The 17,673-nt window shown below is 40.6% G+C and overlaps 1 protein-coding gene across 2 annotated transcripts in view; it reads left to right on the plus strand.

Moving 5' to 3' along the window:
- igsf9ba (immunoglobulin superfamily, member 9Ba) overlaps positions 1-5,712 on the plus strand; it is a 215,350-nt gene extending 209,638 nt beyond the window's left edge. For both annotated transcript variants that reach the window (XM_062059908.1, XM_062059909.1), the window contains 2 exons: positions 1,845-1,978; positions 4,557-5,712. In XM_062059908.1, coding sequence (XP_061915892.1) covers positions 1,845-1,978; positions 4,557-4,759 — 337 coding nt within the window. In that variant the 3' untranslated portion in view covers positions 4,760-5,712. The remainder of the gene's footprint in view (positions 1-1,844; positions 1,979-4,556) is intronic.
- Positions 5,713-17,673: the final 11,961 nt, after the last annotated feature.

Below are 17,673 nucleotides of genomic sequence, written 5' to 3' on the forward strand. Positions count from 1 at the left end.
TATATGATTTTTCAGAAATGGAAATGTGCTGACACTCGTGATATCGCCCTGTCTCTGCTGTGTCTGCGTCACGGTACTCGATGTTCGCCCTTGGCATTCAGCAGGCCGGGTCTGGACACAAACACTGATACGAGACGACTCGCAATCCAAGATTGCAAGTTGTCCCTTTGCACAGATAGAAAAGTACAACTTCAGCACAATTGATAATAACTATAGCAACGGCCTATAAGCATGAAAGTTGTGTGATAACTTATACATAATTATTCTAACAATGCCTCCTTTTTTTTAAAAAAGAAAAGCCTGTTTTTTTTATGGCAAAAACACAAAATATGCCATAAATTCCCCCAAACATTTTTCCAAATGGAGTCTTTGGTGTAAAGTAATTAGGGCCTTAAATAGGTAATTAATTTGTAACAACATTGATTTTGACTCATTATTATTTTTGAACAATGACTATTAAAAAAAAAAAAAATCTGACTAAAGGTGTCCGGGAATCCAAAAGGCCCTCACTCATAAAGGTGTTAAAAACGCTTAAATACGTTTTCAATATATTTTAACAATGTTTCAAAGTGAAATACTGCCTGCATGGATGGCAGCTTTGTGTTATTAGTGTCAATATTGACCTTTTTCTCGTTCCATTACACCTGTTTGCTCTTTTATTCCTTTGGGGAGTTACCTGAGACTGAGCTCAGTGGCCTAGTGGTTAGAGTGTCCGCCCTGAGATGGGTAGTTCGTGAGTTCAAACCCCGGCCGAGTCATACCAAAGACTATAAAAATGGGAGCCATTACCTCCCTGCTTGGCACTCAGCATCAAGGGTTGGAATTGGGGGGTTAAATCACCAAAAATGATTCCCGGGCGCGGCCACCGCTGCTGCTCACTGCTCCCCACACCTCCCAGGGGGGTGATCAAGGGTGATGGGTCAAATGCAGAGGACACATTTCACCACACCTAGTGTGTGTGTGACAATCATTGGTACTGTCAGGTTCAAACACTGATGACATCTATTAAACAAGACAAGAAGCAAGGAACTAAACAGAGACAGAATTCAATTTAGCTCAATTGAGGAGAAACGCGTAGACACTGTACCCTTCTACGGGGTCGTCCCACGCTCTGACGAAAGATTGTACGCCTCCTCTTTTATTACATGGCAAGAAATGCAGAGGATTCCGCCACACCTCGTGTGTGTGTGACAATCATTGGTACTTTAACTAAGAGCTTTCTTGACTCTTTCATGAGGAGCTAATATGTAAACACGAAGCTTACAAATAAAGAGTTACAATTTACATGTATTTTATTGCTCCTCATTCAACATATGTGGCAACCCCCCCTTTCTTTAAAAGCCTCTCAGCCAGATTTTTACTTCCCGTGAAATCAAAATAATGTTGATAACCCCAAAAGAACTCCATATGAGGTTTTTTTTCGCATAGTAGTATTCATTTGTTTCATTTAAGGAAAAAAAATCAGCCATCGTTTCCTTTCTTAAGCAGTCACTATACGAAGGCCTTCATGTTATGCATTGATGTTGACTAAGAGGAAAAAAAACTACAAGTTGTCGACTTAAACGAGCAACACTTAAACGACTCTGAAACTGGGTTCATTCATGTATTGGCTGCTCGAGAAGAAATTCCAAACTATTCCTCGTCTTTCTCCTGTCCTGTCGTGTTGTGTCTAACGCGTATCATCCATCTCTGCCTGTAGTTTCAGCATCTTAGTGAAAGACCTCAATCAGAGACCGACCTTTGCCATTTGTCTGTGTTTGTTGCGAGGGGACGGCATGGTGTTGCGGTTATGAAGACTAACGCGGGACGCTGCATGTTGTGCCCTTTCTGTGTGCTTTCCTCAGGGAACCTCTAGGTGGGTGTGGTGATCCTGCTGGGTCTGAGAGTTTACCAGCACTGCTGCACCACTGCATCACTAAAGCCAAGGGGGTGGCCGCCAAAAACAACAATAACAACGCCACTTCCGCACGGAGAAACGGTGAGTCCCGCGTTTCCGTCCGTCCATTTTTTCTATGCTGATTGTCCTGTTCTGGGTTATGTGAACGCCTGGAGCCTTTGGGCAAGATGACACCCTAGACCGCTCGCCAGTCAGTCACACAATCATGCACACTATTCACACCTGTAGGGACCCCCTGCTTGTATACAGTCACGATCTAAAGTTTACATACACTTGTAAAGAACATCATGTCATGGCTGTCTTGAGTTTCCAATAACTTCTACAACTCTTATTTTTTTGTGATAGAGTGATTGGAGCACATACTTGTTGGTCACAAAAAACATTCATGAAGTTTGCTTCTTTTATGAATTTATTATGGGTCTACTGAAAATGTGAGCAAATGTGCTGGGTCAAAAGTATACATACAGCAATGTTAATATTTGCTTACATGTCCCTTGGCAAGTTTCGACTTGTTTCTTCAGCATTGTCCACACGTTTAAGTCAGGACTTTGGGAAGGCCATTCTAAAACCTTCATTCTAGCCTGATTTAGCCATTCCTTTACCACTTTTGAGGTGTGTTTGGGGTCATTGTCCTGTTGGAATACCCAACTGCGCCCGAGACCCAACCTCCAGACTGATGATTTTAGCTCGTCCTGAAGTTAAGTTAAAGTTAAAGTACCAATGATTGTCACACACACACTAGGTGTGGTGAAATGTGTCCTCTGCATTTGACACATCCCCTTGTTGCTACTGGGAGGTGAGGGGAGCAGTGGGCCGCAGCAGTGCCGCGCCCAGGAATCATTTTTGGTGATTTAACCCCCAATTCCAACCCTTGATGCTGAGTGCCAAGCAGGGAGGTAATGGCTCCCATTTTTATAGTCTTTGGTATGACTCGGCCGAGGTTTGAACTCACAACCTACCGATCTCAGGGCGGACACTCTAACCACTAGGCCACTGAGTAGAAGAATTGCCACAAAACGAACCTCAGATTCAGGAGGAACAGTGTGGTTTTCGTCCTGGTCATGGAACTGTGGACCAGCTCTATACTCTCGGCAGGGTCCTTGAGGGTGCATGGAAGTTTGCCCAACCAGTCTACATGTGTTTTGTGGACTTGGAGAAGGCATTCGACCGTGTCCCCCGGGAAGTCCTGTGGGGAGTGCTCAGAGAGTATGGGGTATCGGACTGTCTGATTGTGGCGGTCCGCTCCCTGTATGATCAGTGTCAAAGCTTGGTCCGCATTGCCGGCGGTAAGTCGGACCCGTTTCTAGTGAGGGTTGGACTCTGCCAACGCTGCCCTTTGTCACCCATTCTGTTCATAACTTTTATGGACAGAATTTCTAGGCGCAGTCAGGGCGTTGAGGGTATCTGGTTTGGTGGCTGCAGGATTAGGTCTCTGCTTTTTGCAGATGATGTGGTCCTGGTGGCTTCATCTGGCCAGGATCTTCAGCTCTCACTGGATCGGTTCGCATCCGAGTGTGAAGCGACTGGGATGAGAATCAGCACCTCCAAGTCAGAGTCCATGGTTCTCGCCCGGAAAAGGGTGGAGTGCCATCTCCGGGTTGGGGAAGAGATCTTGCCCCAAGTGGAGGAGTTCAAGTACCTAGGAGTCTTGTTCACGAGTGAGGGAAGAGTGGATCGTGAGATCGACAGGCGGATCGGTGCGGCGTCTTCAGTAATGCGGACGCTGTATCGATCCGTTGTGGTGAAGAAGGAGCTGAGCCGGAAGGCAAAGCTCTCAATTTACCGGTCGATCTACGTTCCCATCCTCACCTATGGTCATGAGCTTTGGGTTATGACCGAAAGGACAAGATCACGGGTACAAGCGGCCAAAATGAGTTTCCTCCGCCGGGTGGCGGGGCTCTCTCTTAGAGATAGGGTGAGAAGCTCAAAGTAAAGCCGCTGCTCCTCCACAATCGAGAGGAGCCAGATGAGGTGGTTCGGGCATCTGGTCAGGATGCCACCCGAACGCCTCCCTAGGGAGGTGTTTAAGGGCACGTCCGACCAGTAGCAGGCCACGGGCAAGACCCAGGATACGTTGGGAAGACTATGTCTCCCGGCTGGCCTGGGAACGCCTCGGGATCCCCGGGAGGAGCTGGACGGAGTGGCTAGGGAGAGGGAAGTCTGGGCTTCCCTGCTTAGGCTGCTGCCCCCGCGACCCCTACCTCTGATAAGCGGAAAAATAATTTTTTTATTTTCCTGAGGGAACTCTCCTGAAGGAATCAATAAAGTACTATCTATCTGGAAGCTAAAGTTGATAGTGCACACCCCCTAATTTGTCACGTTTCATATGTCAGTGTGAAGGGGGGCGTGGCCTGCGGGCCTGGCGTGGCCTGCGGGCCTGCCGCGGAACGGGGTGTGCAAGGACCGCCCTCGAAGACAGCAACAGGTGATTAGGTAACAAGGCCCACCTGGGCCATCCACTCACCTGTCGCTGTCTTCGAGGCCGGTCCTTGCACACCCCGTTCCGCGGCAGGCCTGCAGGCCACGCCCCCCTCCACTGTCAGGTAAACCGCCACAAATTGGGCTATATGAATCCCGTTCCGACTGTACCTCATTGGTGTAAATGCTCCGTAAAGGTTCAGCTGGTGGATCACTGGTTTGCTTCCCCCCCTCCCCAAAGGTGCGGCCGCCTCTCAGACCCAGCAGCCATCTCAGACACCCCAGGAGGACTTGGAGCTCGGCAGAAAGAGGAAAAGGCAGAATAAGAAGAACCCCTATCTATATTTGACATCCTTGCTGCACCGTAGGCGGTCGGAGGACGACCAGACAGGCATCCTGACCGGCGCGGACTCCGAGGGCCCCAACTACGGGACCCTCCGCTGATGTGAGGGCGCCCTCGCCTTCGTTAATCGCCATTGAACTCCACTTAAGCCCACCTCCGCCCGCCCTGCTCCACCTCCCGATCTTAGTATCAAGGTTTCTTATCATCTCCGGAGTTGACGGGCCGTCAAGAGGCGCCCATGTGAGTAAAAAGCAAGACTTCTCCTCAGTCGTCACATCTACCGACCGCAAGGGATCTCACTTGAAGATGTATAATGTATATACATAATAACAACAAGGGAACAACGCTCCCTCCTACAGTAATAATATACAAAAAAAAAAAAAAAGTGTTATCGCGACACATGACGATTTTTCACTCATGCGAAGGCATATGTTTTTTTTAGTGATACAGTGTACTGTTAAGCCCGGTGCGTTCACGGACCACCAGTCCGACTTTTCCTACAATACAGATAGTGTCAGTATTTAAACACAGGGTTCTTACCACCAAATATACCTCAGAGTAAACGCAGAGTTGCTGTAATTCTTGTGGTATACTGTACGTACTTGACCTTTTTACATATGGACGGGGGGGAGAGAGAGAAAAAAATAATGGCAGTTACAGTTCACACGACGCGCTCGCTTTCCATCATTTTAGCTAGCGTTTGGTTCCCGCCATAGACATCTTATAAGTGGACGCAGCATGGAGCGCTACTGGCGCTGACGAGACGCGGGGCCGCCATCTTGGAGTGGTGATCCGCTCCACTCAGTGCAATTCATTTGAACTGTCAGCGCATTTAATTCATTTTACCTCACTGAATACCACTGATTTTCACGCGCTTTTTTGTCATACGTGTAGCTATGATAAAGGACACATGTTTTATTATTCATACTTTGCTTAACAGTAATAGAATATTCTTATATGCTATAAGTGACCAGACGTCCGAGATCAAAACTGGGAATATAATCCCAGAGAAGGGGAACAAAAACGGTCAGCTACTTTTAAATTGAAGAAACAATATAATTAGGTTATATATACATGCGTATATCCTACATAAACAATGTATGAATACATTAGATATCTATATATCTTATAGACTGTATCTCTGTTGAGAGTTTATTCTGTCTTGACACTTTGTATTGATATTTTCTATTACATTCTTCCCTTAAATGATAATGTTTACAGTGATTGTTTTATATGTATTTTTTATGTATGTTGCTTTGGATAAAAAGCGTCTGCCAAATACTTCAACATAAACATATATAAACACCTGAAAGTCTTTATATCAGCTAAAACCACCAATCCGTTTCATTGGATTAAGAATAAAACCAAATTTTGTCTTACCCAACAATGTTAGTATTTGAATATTGTTACTTGAAGACTTATTCCTGGTTACAATTACACTGTTAAGAAAGTATTGTCTTATACTTTGCCTAAACTGAGAATGCATCATAATCAGTGGCGGCTGGTGAATTTTGTAGAATAGAATAGAAAGTACTTTATTGATCCCTGGGGGAAATTCAGCACCACAGTTTGCTCACAATAGACAATAACACTTAGGTATTTTTTACATGTGGATAATACAAATACAGTCTATGATACAGCATTATTCACTTGTGAATAATATAAATACAGTCTATTATACAGCATTATTCACATGTGAATAACATAAATACAGTCTGTTATACAGCATTATTCACATGTGAATAATATAAATACAGTATATTACACAGCATTATTCGCATGTAAATAATACAAATAAAGTCTATTATACAGCATTATTCACATGTGAATAATATAAATACGGTCTATTATACAGAATTATTCACATGCGAATAATATAAATACAGTCTATTATACAGCATTATTCACATGTGAATAATATAAATACAGTCTATTATACAGCATTATTTACATGTGAATAATATAAATACAGTCTATTATACAGCATTATTCACATGTGAATAACAGTCTTCTATACAGCATTATTCACATGCGAATAATATAAATACAGTCTATTATACAGCATTATTCACATGTGAATAACATAAATACAGTCTATTATACAGCATTATTCACATGTGAATAATATACATACATTGTACATTTACAGTACGTGTACAGTCAAAAGGAACACATGCATTATACAATCTGATGGCTGTCGGTAGGGGTGTCATCCTCCCCCAGAAGATTTCTTTGTGATTTTCACATACAAATGAAGCATGCTGGTGCATTCTGACAAAAATAATGAAGACAAAATAGAACATTTCATAGGTTTGCATAGAACTATATACAATATGCACACTGAAGGCTAAATTTGCAGAGAGTTTTGCTTTTACAATCTATCTTCATAATTTATCTCAACTTTATGTTATTCAAGTATGACATTTTTAAATGTAATTATTAATTTCATTGACAAGCAATTCTATTATGGTCATACTCCTGTTTGCTGGCGGCTACGATTTCAGTACTATTGAAGATCTTTGCTTCTTCTCAACTCTGTGATAATATTCTTTTCACAAAATACAACCAATAGTAAGTTAAAACCTCTTAAGGCCCAAGCTGTTTGTTTACATTCTTTTTTTATTTGTCTTTGCTATTTGGGCTTATTGGACCCTAATTAGAATAAAAACTAAGAATCATCTTTTGATATGATGTACTTAGTCCATACGTACACAAACGTGTACTTCATGTTTAGTGACATGCTAATTTTTATTTTTACACTTTTTTTTTCCAAACACCACCAGATGGCAGTATAAGTGTCCACATAAGCGGCCATAAGACCCCAATTCAGTAGTGTACACAATTTTGGAAATAAGAGCTAAAAGGTGCTGTCCACGCATGTGGCCACTAAACCTTTAGAGGTGTTAATGTTAAATCTTACTTGTGAAAAGTAATCCCCCCGATTCCTATTTTCAACAGTCTGCTCATTCGAGCAGGAAAAGGCTGAACACCATCTTTGTTTTCTACCTGTCAACTGTCAGTTTAGGCTCATCATCACCACTTCAAGATGGCGGCCCGATTTCTCGCGTCACAGCAGCAAATGCTGCGTCTACTTATAAGATGTCTGTGGTTCCCGCTATTAGCTGGCATTGTTGTGTTTATTTAGCTGTACTATCCACGGAGACTGTGTCTTAATGTGTCGATGCCACGGCCTCCCTGAGAGCTTGCAGGAGGTCGTACAGACGAACAGGGTTGACCAATCGTAAATGTTCCGTAGGTTGACGTTCACTAATAAGGAATAACTTGTGACGTGTGGCACATCTGGAGGTGCCTTTTTTTGCCTTTTGCGCTCGTGGTTTTTTCTAGCTTAAACTTGCCTTTTACTTCGCCTTCTCTCCGGGAAGGGAACGCCGACGCTATTCTCGTGGTTTTACCTTCTTTCTCCGCCCGGGAAAAGGTGGGACCCTGCATGACACCTTGTTTGCTTTCATAGCAGTGCGTTTTCTATGAAGGGCCACCGTTACGTGTGAATAGGAATCAATGGAATGCACAGGCTTTTAAAAAAAAAAAGGATGAAAAAAAAAAGGCAAATAAACCAATAAATGAAAGTTGATGCAGACGGAATAAAGGTGCTGCATGTTGAATAGCTTCTGAGCAAGCGTAGGATGCCTCATTAAGCTAAAAAGCAATTAATAAGATACAGTGGACCCTTGGATGTCGAACATCAACAATGTAGTTGAAGTTATTTCTACCATTAAAAAAAGCTAATATAACGGTAGAATACCGTTAATGACAAGATACAGCAGCTAACTTAACCATCATTATGCTATCTAATCCACAGTAGCTACCGATGTACACGCCACTTGCTTTCTTCTTCCTTTTGTTTTTGTCCGACTTTTTAAGATATGTTTGTTTGTGTACGTACTGTTGCGTCAGACCAGCTCTTCCTCCCAGGGAATCTAAGTTACTGGTCAATCCCAAGTTCTTTCGATGACATATATGCTGAGTAAGAAGGACCACCAAGACAGAATAGGAATATTATCAAGTTTTACTAAAGCTTTAGGAGAACCACCTAGATCAATACATTCATATCGGCTACTCTAGTTGATCTGACATTCAAACGGAAAAGCCAACTCCTTGCACACAAAGAAAGACCCCATCTCTCACCCTCGCAACACTGATAAGAAAAGAGTGGGGGTTGTATTTCACATTCCGATGGTTTAAGACACTAAACAGACCTCTGAACACAAGACAAACTAGTAGAATATACAAAGGAAAAGTACTAGCTACTCTAAACATGGCTATGTAAAAAGAACGGACTCTTAAACATATATGCATTCTCCACAGTACATTTGGAGGTTTTGCCTGAATCCATCCCAGGGGCTAAACTTCCACCTTCAAAAATACGCCATAATGCACAGGGAATGTCTTGGGAGCCTTTTAGCATGTTTACCGCATTGGCCTGAATATAAGACAGAAAATTTCAAAAAAGTTGTCTCGAGCCATCTTATAGTCGAGAACTGACATCCACGCAACAGCTTTTCTTCCTTTTCCCGCGAGAAAAATAAAATTGTCAGCATGTTAGCAAACAACAGAGGAGGCGTTATGATGCTAATTTTAAGCTAATGGTGATCAACGAAGCCGTGTCGTCAAACGACGTTCAAGCAGCGCATAAATATGATGTAAGTCTTTATTGTGATCTCCCAGTTCTCATTTCACTAATTTTGGAAACGTAAATAAGAGATGTCATCAACCATGTGACTGCACAGCTAAAGTTTCCTGTAGCATGTTTACCGTATCGACTTCAATACAGGCGGAATAAAAAAGAAAAAAGTCATCTAAAATCATCTTATATTCGACAAACATGGATGACGCATCAGCATCCGTGGTTAGCAATAGATCATTAGTCACTTTTGCAAGAGCTGTCGAGAGTCATTTGCCCTGAAACTGGACTGAAAGGGTTCACAGAGTTTTGTCGATGCTAAATGTTCATTTTGCTGCTGTGCAACAATTTCTTTGAGGATTTTCAAGATAAAGGGGAGGTGCGACACCGGCCGCTAGTTTAGCAGGAAGTCAGAATCGAGGTTAGGTCTTTTGAGCGGAGGATGAATAACAGCTGTTTTGAATGCTAGGGTAACAGTACTAGAGGAAAGGGATAAGTTAATAATATTTGGCACTGATGGCACAAATATTTCAAACAGCTCCTTGATAAGTTTCCCAGGAAGTGATGTTTGTTTTATTAGCTAGGTTTAGGGCTAGGGTTAAGGTTTTCATCAGAGATTAGTGCCTTCCCTGCACCCTTTTTAAGGGGACGAGCAACAAGTGAGCTTCTATAGTTCGGAGGAGATGCCTCGTTAAGCGGACACAATTCACCTGGTTTTAACCAAGTCTCACTGGCACCCATGACGTCAAGATTGTTGTCTCTAATGACCTCATTAACTAATAACGCTTTGGGAGACAATGATCTGATGATTAAAAAGCCCATATTATAGGTAGTGAGGCATTTTGTTAATTGTATTAATTAATTAAATAATGAGATCAATTAACAATTAAATTAAATTTTACATTAAATAAATTAATCACCCAATTTTACGCATTCATGTATTTACTTCCAATTATAATTCATTAATGACACATTTTAAATAATTATTTACTTATTTATTTAATTTTGTCCCTCCATAGTTTATAAGCACCAAACAAGCTAACGTTTCCTGTAACATTGTAGCATGTTTACGGTATCGACTTAAATACAGGCGGAATAAAAAAGAAAAAAGTCATCTAAAATCATCTTATATTCGACAAATGTGTCTACTAAAGTGAGTCACAGCTTTCATTTATTTTTCCCAACAGAAAAAAAAGTATTTTTTAAAGGTTGTCAGCAAGTTAGCAAACAACAGAGGAGGTGTTAAGATGCTAACTTTAAGCTAATGGTGAGCAGTGTCGTCAAACAACTCTAAAGCAGCTTATAAATATGATATAAGTCTTTATTCTGATCTACCGCTTGTCATTCTACTAATTTTGGAAACATAAACAAACGTAAATAAGAAGGGTCATCAACTATGTGACGGCACAGCTAATGTTCTGAGTAGCATGTTTACCGTATTGACTTGACTATAAGCACACAAAAAAAGTAATTTAAAATCATCTTATATTCGACAAATGCGTCTACCAAAACATGTCACAGCTTTTCTTTCTTTTTCCCACAAGAAAAAAATAGTTTTTCAAAGGTTGTTTGCTAGTTAGTACACAGCTGAGGCGGTGTTATGATGCTAATTTTAAGCTAATAGTAAGCGTCATCAAACATATGATATATGTCTCTATTACGCTCTACTAGTTGTTAATTCACTAATTATGGAAACTTTAATGTAAAAAAGAGTTGCCGTCATATATATATATATATATATATATATATATATATATATATATATATATATATATGTATATATATATATATATATATATATATATTTTTTTTTTCTTTTCTTTTCGGAGTATAAGTCGCACTGGAGTATAAGTCGCATTTTTGGGGGAAATGTATTTGATAAAAGCCAACACCAAGAATAGACATTTGAAAGGCAATTTCAAATAAATAAAGAATAGTGAACAACAGGCTGAATAAGTGTACGTTATATGAGGCATAAATAACCAACTGAGAACGTGCCTGGTATGTTAACGTAACATATTATGGTAAGAGTCATTCAAATAACTATAACATATAGAACATGCTATACGTTTACCAAACTATCTGTCACTCCTAATCGCTAAATCCCATGAAACCTTATACGTCTAGTCTCTTACCTGAATGAGATAAATAATATTATTTGATATTCTACGGTAATGTGTTAATAATTTCACACAGAAGTCGCTCCTAAGTATAAGTCGCACCCCCGGCCAAACTATGAAAAAAACTGCGACTTATAGTCCGAAAAATACGGTATACATATGTGTTTTAAAGGACTTGCTGCCAAAAAGCGACTATGTGTGAAAGGCTTTACTGTTTTAGGAATCTGCTACAAAAATATTAATATTTTTGCAGTTTGTTTTTTTTAACAGAACATGTGTTGACTAGCCCTGCTATACGGTATTTCTCGTGTAATAGATTTTTCAGTGAAACCTCAAACGACTGTCTTTGACAACAAGTAACAATAGCAGCTCGCCGGTTGACTGCTAGCAATAGCAAATAGTGTTAGCAGTCTTCTTCTGTTGTTTATTAGCATTTTTTTGGTGTGAGTCACCACCAAATAAACTTTTAAGGGACATTTCCTCCTGAAACGTTGATCAAATGACCAATTCTATGAACATTGGGCCAGTCAAATTAATGTATTTGGTTTAATTACAGCAGAGCTTTTAGGTAGCATTTTAGCAATATTAGTTGTTGAGAAAAATAGGTAACAGAAGGAACTATTGTTAATTGACAAAAAAAAGTAAAAATGTTTTCCAGACTATATATTTCCCACGCTTTGAACACTGGGGTTTATAAAACGGTGCGGCTAATTTATGGATTTTTCTTAGCTAACGGACGTAATATTTTGCATACAACAAATACTTTTCATAAAACACCGACAGAGACACTGGAAAAGGTGTGTTATTGTTTGTGGCTTGGCGCCATCTTTTGGACGGGTTCACTCACCGCAGGGGCTGCAGGTTGAAAAGGTACTTACTGTTGCGTTCCTTAAATCCCCAAGTACTCATCCGTAGCGTTTCTGCACGAAATGATCCTTAATTCATCACTCCAAGCAACGTTTGTACGTTTTACAATATAACTAAAACTATTCATATTTGTGTGTGATGTCTATAGGAGTGTTTCCATGCCAATTTGTACCTGCTATATACCTATTTCCCACGCTTTGAACACTGGGGTTTATAAAACGGTGCGGCTAATTTATGGATTTTTCGTAATGTTTTGCATACAACAAATAGTTTTCGTAAAACACCGACAAGAGACACTGGAAAAGTGTGTTATTCTTTGTGGCCTGACACCATCTTTTGGACAGGTTCACTCACCGCAGGGGCTGCAGGTTGAAAAGGTACTTCCTGTTGCGTTCCTTAAATCCCCAAGTACTCATCCGTAGCGTTTCTGCACAAAATGATCCTTAATTCATCACTCCAAGCAACGTTTGTACGTTTTACAATATAACTAAAACAATTAATATTTGTGTGTGATGTCTATAGGAGTGTTTTCATGCACATTTGTACGTGCTATATACCTATTTCCCACGCTTTGAACACTGGGGTTTATAAAACGGTGCGGCTAATTTATGGATTTTTCGTAATGTTTTGCATACAACAAATAGTTTTCATAAAACACTGACAGAGACACTGGAAAAGGTGTGTTATTGTTTGTGGCATGGCGCCATCTTTTGGACGGGTTCACTCACCGCAGGTGCTGCGGGTCGAAAATTTACTTCCTGTTGCGTTCCTTAAATCCCCAAGTACTCATCCGTAGCGTTTCTGCTCGAAATTATCCTTAATTCATCACTCCAAGCAACGTTTGTACTTTTTACAATATAACTAAAACAATTCATATTTGTTTGTGATGTCTATAGGTGTGTTTCCATGCACATTTGTACGTGCTTTATACCTATTTCCCACGCTTTGAACACTGGGGTTTATAAAACAGTGCGGCTAATTTATGGATTTTTCTTAGCTAACGGCCATAATGTTTTGCATACAACAAATAGTTTTCATAATAACACCGACAGAGACACTGAAAAAGTGTGTTATTATTTATGGCCTGGCGCCATCTTTTGGAATTGCGGGTTAAAAATGTACTTCCTGTTGCGTTCCTTAAATCCCCAAGTACTCATCCGTAGCGTTTCTGCTCGAAATGATCCTTAATTCATCGCTCCAAGCAACGTTTGTACGTTTTACAATATAACTAAAACAATTCATATTTACCAAACCCTCCCATGTTTGTGATGTCTATAGGACTTCCATGCTTTATACCTATTTCCCACGCTTTGTACACTGGGGTTTATAAAACGGTGCGGCAAATTTACCACTAATTGACCACTAAATGGTAACACCCGAATAAGTTTTTCAACTTGTTTAAGTCGGGGTCCACGTTAATCAATTCATGGTAAGTGCAGCTAAGTGGGTCCATGACGATGGCTTCTGTTTTGTTCGATCAGCCGTTTTACTGCCGTCTGACAGGCATCGTTCGGAAACAATTAAGGTATGTACGTAAACATTTACAAAATATTTCTTACCGGTATACATCTGTGGCTTACAGTAGCTAATTTATGTCAAGATATTTATTTCTTCTAAAATTTGGTGGCTCTATAGCCTGGAAAATTTGGTATATGAACCACATTTGGCAACTACTTCAGACTGAAGTGTTTCAGTTCCGAGGGTCCACTGTAGCAAACAACAACCAGACTGTTTAACAACTGTATATTACTCGCTCGCTACTTCTATGTACTTTTTGTTGTCTTTTTTTTTTTTTTTTTTTGACACTAGCCGATAATGAATGTATGTTTTTCGCTGTACAGGAAATGAATGTCCCGATGTCGCAGTTTGCTGACGTTGTATAAGAAGTGCAGCTGCAAAAAAAAGAAAACGTTAAATCCGGTACTGTTAGGCCCAACATTTTGCTTTTTCGTTTAAAAAACAGGAAGGAATTTGCCACACATCAATCTGAAAGAAAGGCACGGTGAGTGTTCACAAAAACAAAACAAAAAAAAAGGATCTATATTTGTTATGTACTGTACATGGCGTGTATTGTATTTGTAAAGAGAAACCATGTTATACAGGAAGGACGTGTGAGAAGCCCACCAGAGAAATTAGATTATATAGATATATATTTAAAAAAAGTTAAAAAAAAAAAAAAAAAAGTATTTGCTTACAGTTCGGCTTCGTACCTAAAGGGATATGGGGGGAAAACATTTTTTTATATATATTTTTTTTTTTAGACATGTATCTCGTGCGCACGAGAATCTTTTTATAAAGTTATAAAAAAAAAAAAAAATGTTTTTTTTTTTTTTTTTTTTTTTAGACATGTATCTCACGAGATACATGTCTAAAAAAAAATTTAAAATAAATTTTTTGTTTTGTTTTCTTATAACTTTATAAAGTTTCTCGTGCGCACGAGAAAGTTTCTCTTGCGCACGAGAAACTTTTTATAAAGTTATTAAAAAAAAAAGTTTTTTTTTTTTTTTAGACATGTATCTCGTGCACACGAGAAAGTTTCTAGTGTGCACGAGATACATGTCTAAAAAAAATTTAAAATAAATACATTTTTTGTTTTGTTTTCTTGTAACTTTATAAAAAAGTTTCTCGTGCGCACGAGAAACTTTTTATAAAGTTGTAAAAAAATATATATATTTTTTTATCTTATTTTTTTTAGACATGTATCACGTGCACACGAGAAAGTTCCTCCTGCGCACGAGATACATGTCTAAAATAATAATAATAATAAATAAATTATTTTTAAAAAAATTATTTTTTTTTATAACTTTCGTGCGCACAAGATAGTTTCTTGTGCGCACGAGATACATGTCTAAAAAAAATATATATATAAAAAAATAAAAATAAAATAAAACATTTTTTCCCGTTTCCCTTTAGGGGCGCCGTAGCTTTGAGTGGTTTTGGAAGAAGAAAAAAATAAAAATAAAGGTGCCTCGTTTGTCGTACTTTTTGAGAAGGTAATCATGGTAGTGGAGTACGATGCATTCTCGCCATAGTCCGCCGCCTGCACGGGTACACCATATTGCCAAAAGTATTTGTCCACCCATCCAATGATGAGAATCAGGTGTCCTAATCACTTGGCCCGGCCACAGGTGTATCAAATCAAGCACTTAGATACTGTTTCTACGAACATTTGTGAAAGGATGGGCCGCTCTCAGTGATTTCCAGCGTGGAACTGTCACAGGATGCCACCTGTGCAACAATCAATCAATCAATGTTTATTTATATAGCCCTAAATCACAAGTGTCTCAAAGGGCTGCACAAGCCACAACGACATCCGCGGTACAGAGCCCACATAAGGGCAAGGAAAAACTCACAACCCAGTGGGACGTCGATGTGAATGACTATGAGAAACCTTGGAGAGGACCGCATATGTGGGTGACCCCCCCACCCCCTCTAGGGGAGACCGGATGCAATGGACGTCGAGTGGATCTAACATAATATTGTGAAAGTCCAGTCCATAGTGGATCTAACATAATAGTGTGAGAGTCCAGTCCATAGTGGATCTAACATAATATTGTGAAAGTCCAGTCCATAGTGGATCTAACATAATATTGTGAAAGTCCAGTCCATAGTGGATCTAACATAATATTGTGAAAGTCCAGTCCATAGTGGATCTAACATAATATTGTGAAAGTCCAGTCCATAGTGGATCTAACATAGTAGTGAGAGTCCATTCCATAGTGGGGCCAGCAGGAAACCATCCCGAGCGGAGACGGGTCAGCAGCGCAGAGATGTCCCCAACCGATGCACAGGCGAGCGGTCCACCCCAGGTCCCGACTCTGGACAGCCAGCACTTCATCCATGGCCAAATGATGAGAATCAGGTGTCCTAATCACTTGGCCCGGTGTATAAAATCAAGCTCTTAGGCATGGAGACTGTTTCTACAAACATTTGTGAAAGAATGGGCCGCTTTCAGTCATTTCCAGCGTGGAACTGTCCTAGGATGCCACCTGTGCAAAGAAAATCCAGTCGTGAAATTTCCTCGCTCCTAAATATTCCAAAGTCAACTTAATTAGAAGAAAATGGAAGAGTTCAGGAACAACAGTAACTCAGCCACCAAGTGGTAGGAGTGTGAAATTGGTTCGAGGAGGAATTATGGTGTGGGGTTGCTTGTCAGGAGTTGGGCTTGGCCCCTTAGTTCCAGTGAAAGGAACTTTGAATACTCCAGGATACCAAAACATTTTTGGACAATTCCACGCTCCCAACCTTGTGGGAACAGTTTGGAGCGGGCCCCCTTCCTCTGGGGGTGTATATTGTAGCGTCCCGGAAGAGTTAGTGCTGCAAGGGGTTCTGGGTATTTGTCCTGTTGTGTTTATGTTGTGTTACGGTGCGGATGTTCTCCAGAAATGTGTTTGTCATTCTCGTTTGGTGTGGGTTCACAGTGTGGCGCATATTTGTGACAGTGTTCAAGTTGTTTGTACGGTCACCCTCAGTGTGACCTGTATGGCTGTTGACCAAGGAAGCCTTGCATTCACTTGTGTGTGTGTGCAAAAGCAGCATATATTATGTGACTGGGCCGGCACGCTTTTAGTATGGAGGACAAGCGGACGTGACGACAGGTTGTAGAGGACGCTAAAGGCAGTGCCTTTAAGGCACGCCCCCAATATTTGGGAGAATGGTTGCCCCGGGAGATTTTCGGGAGGGGCACTGAAATTCGGGAGGGTTGGCAAGTATGGTGTGCACTAGTGCAATGGTCCCCAACCTTTTTGTACTTGCGGACCGGTCAATGCTTGAAAATTTGTCCCACGGACCGGGGGGGAGGTGGGTGGTGTAGTAAAAAAAATTTTTTTTTTTTTTTGTCATAAAGAAATACAATCATGTGTGCTTACGGACTGTATCCCTGCAGACTGTATTGATATATATTGATGTATAATGTATATATTGTGTTTTTTATGTTGATTTAATTTTAAAAAATAATTTAAAAATACTTTCTTTTTTTTTTTTTTTTAATTTCTTGTGCGGCCGCGCCCCAGTACCAATCGGTCCACAGCCCGGTGGTTGGGGACCACTGCACTAGTGCACAAAGCAAGGTCCATAAAGACATGCATGACAGAGTCTGGTGTGGATAATAATAATAATAATAATGGATTAGATTTTATATCGCGCTTTTCTATTATTAGATACTTAAAGCGCTCACAGAGAAGTGGGAACCCATCATTCATTCACACCTGGTGGTGGTAAGCTACATTCGTAGCCACAGCTGCCCTTGGGTAGACTGACGGGAGCGAGGCTGCCAGTTTGCGCCTACGGCCCCTCCGACCACCACCTATCATTCATTCACCAGTGTGAGCGGCACCGGGGGCAAGGGGGAAGTGTCCTGCCCAAGGACTCAACGGCAGCGATTTTG

The sequence above is a fragment of the Entelurus aequoreus genome, linkage group LG10 (assembly GCF_033978785.1).
Source record: "Entelurus aequoreus isolate RoL-2023_Sb linkage group LG10, RoL_Eaeq_v1.1, whole genome shotgun sequence".
NCBI lineage: Eukaryota > Metazoa > Chordata > Actinopteri > Syngnathiformes > Syngnathidae > Entelurus > Entelurus aequoreus.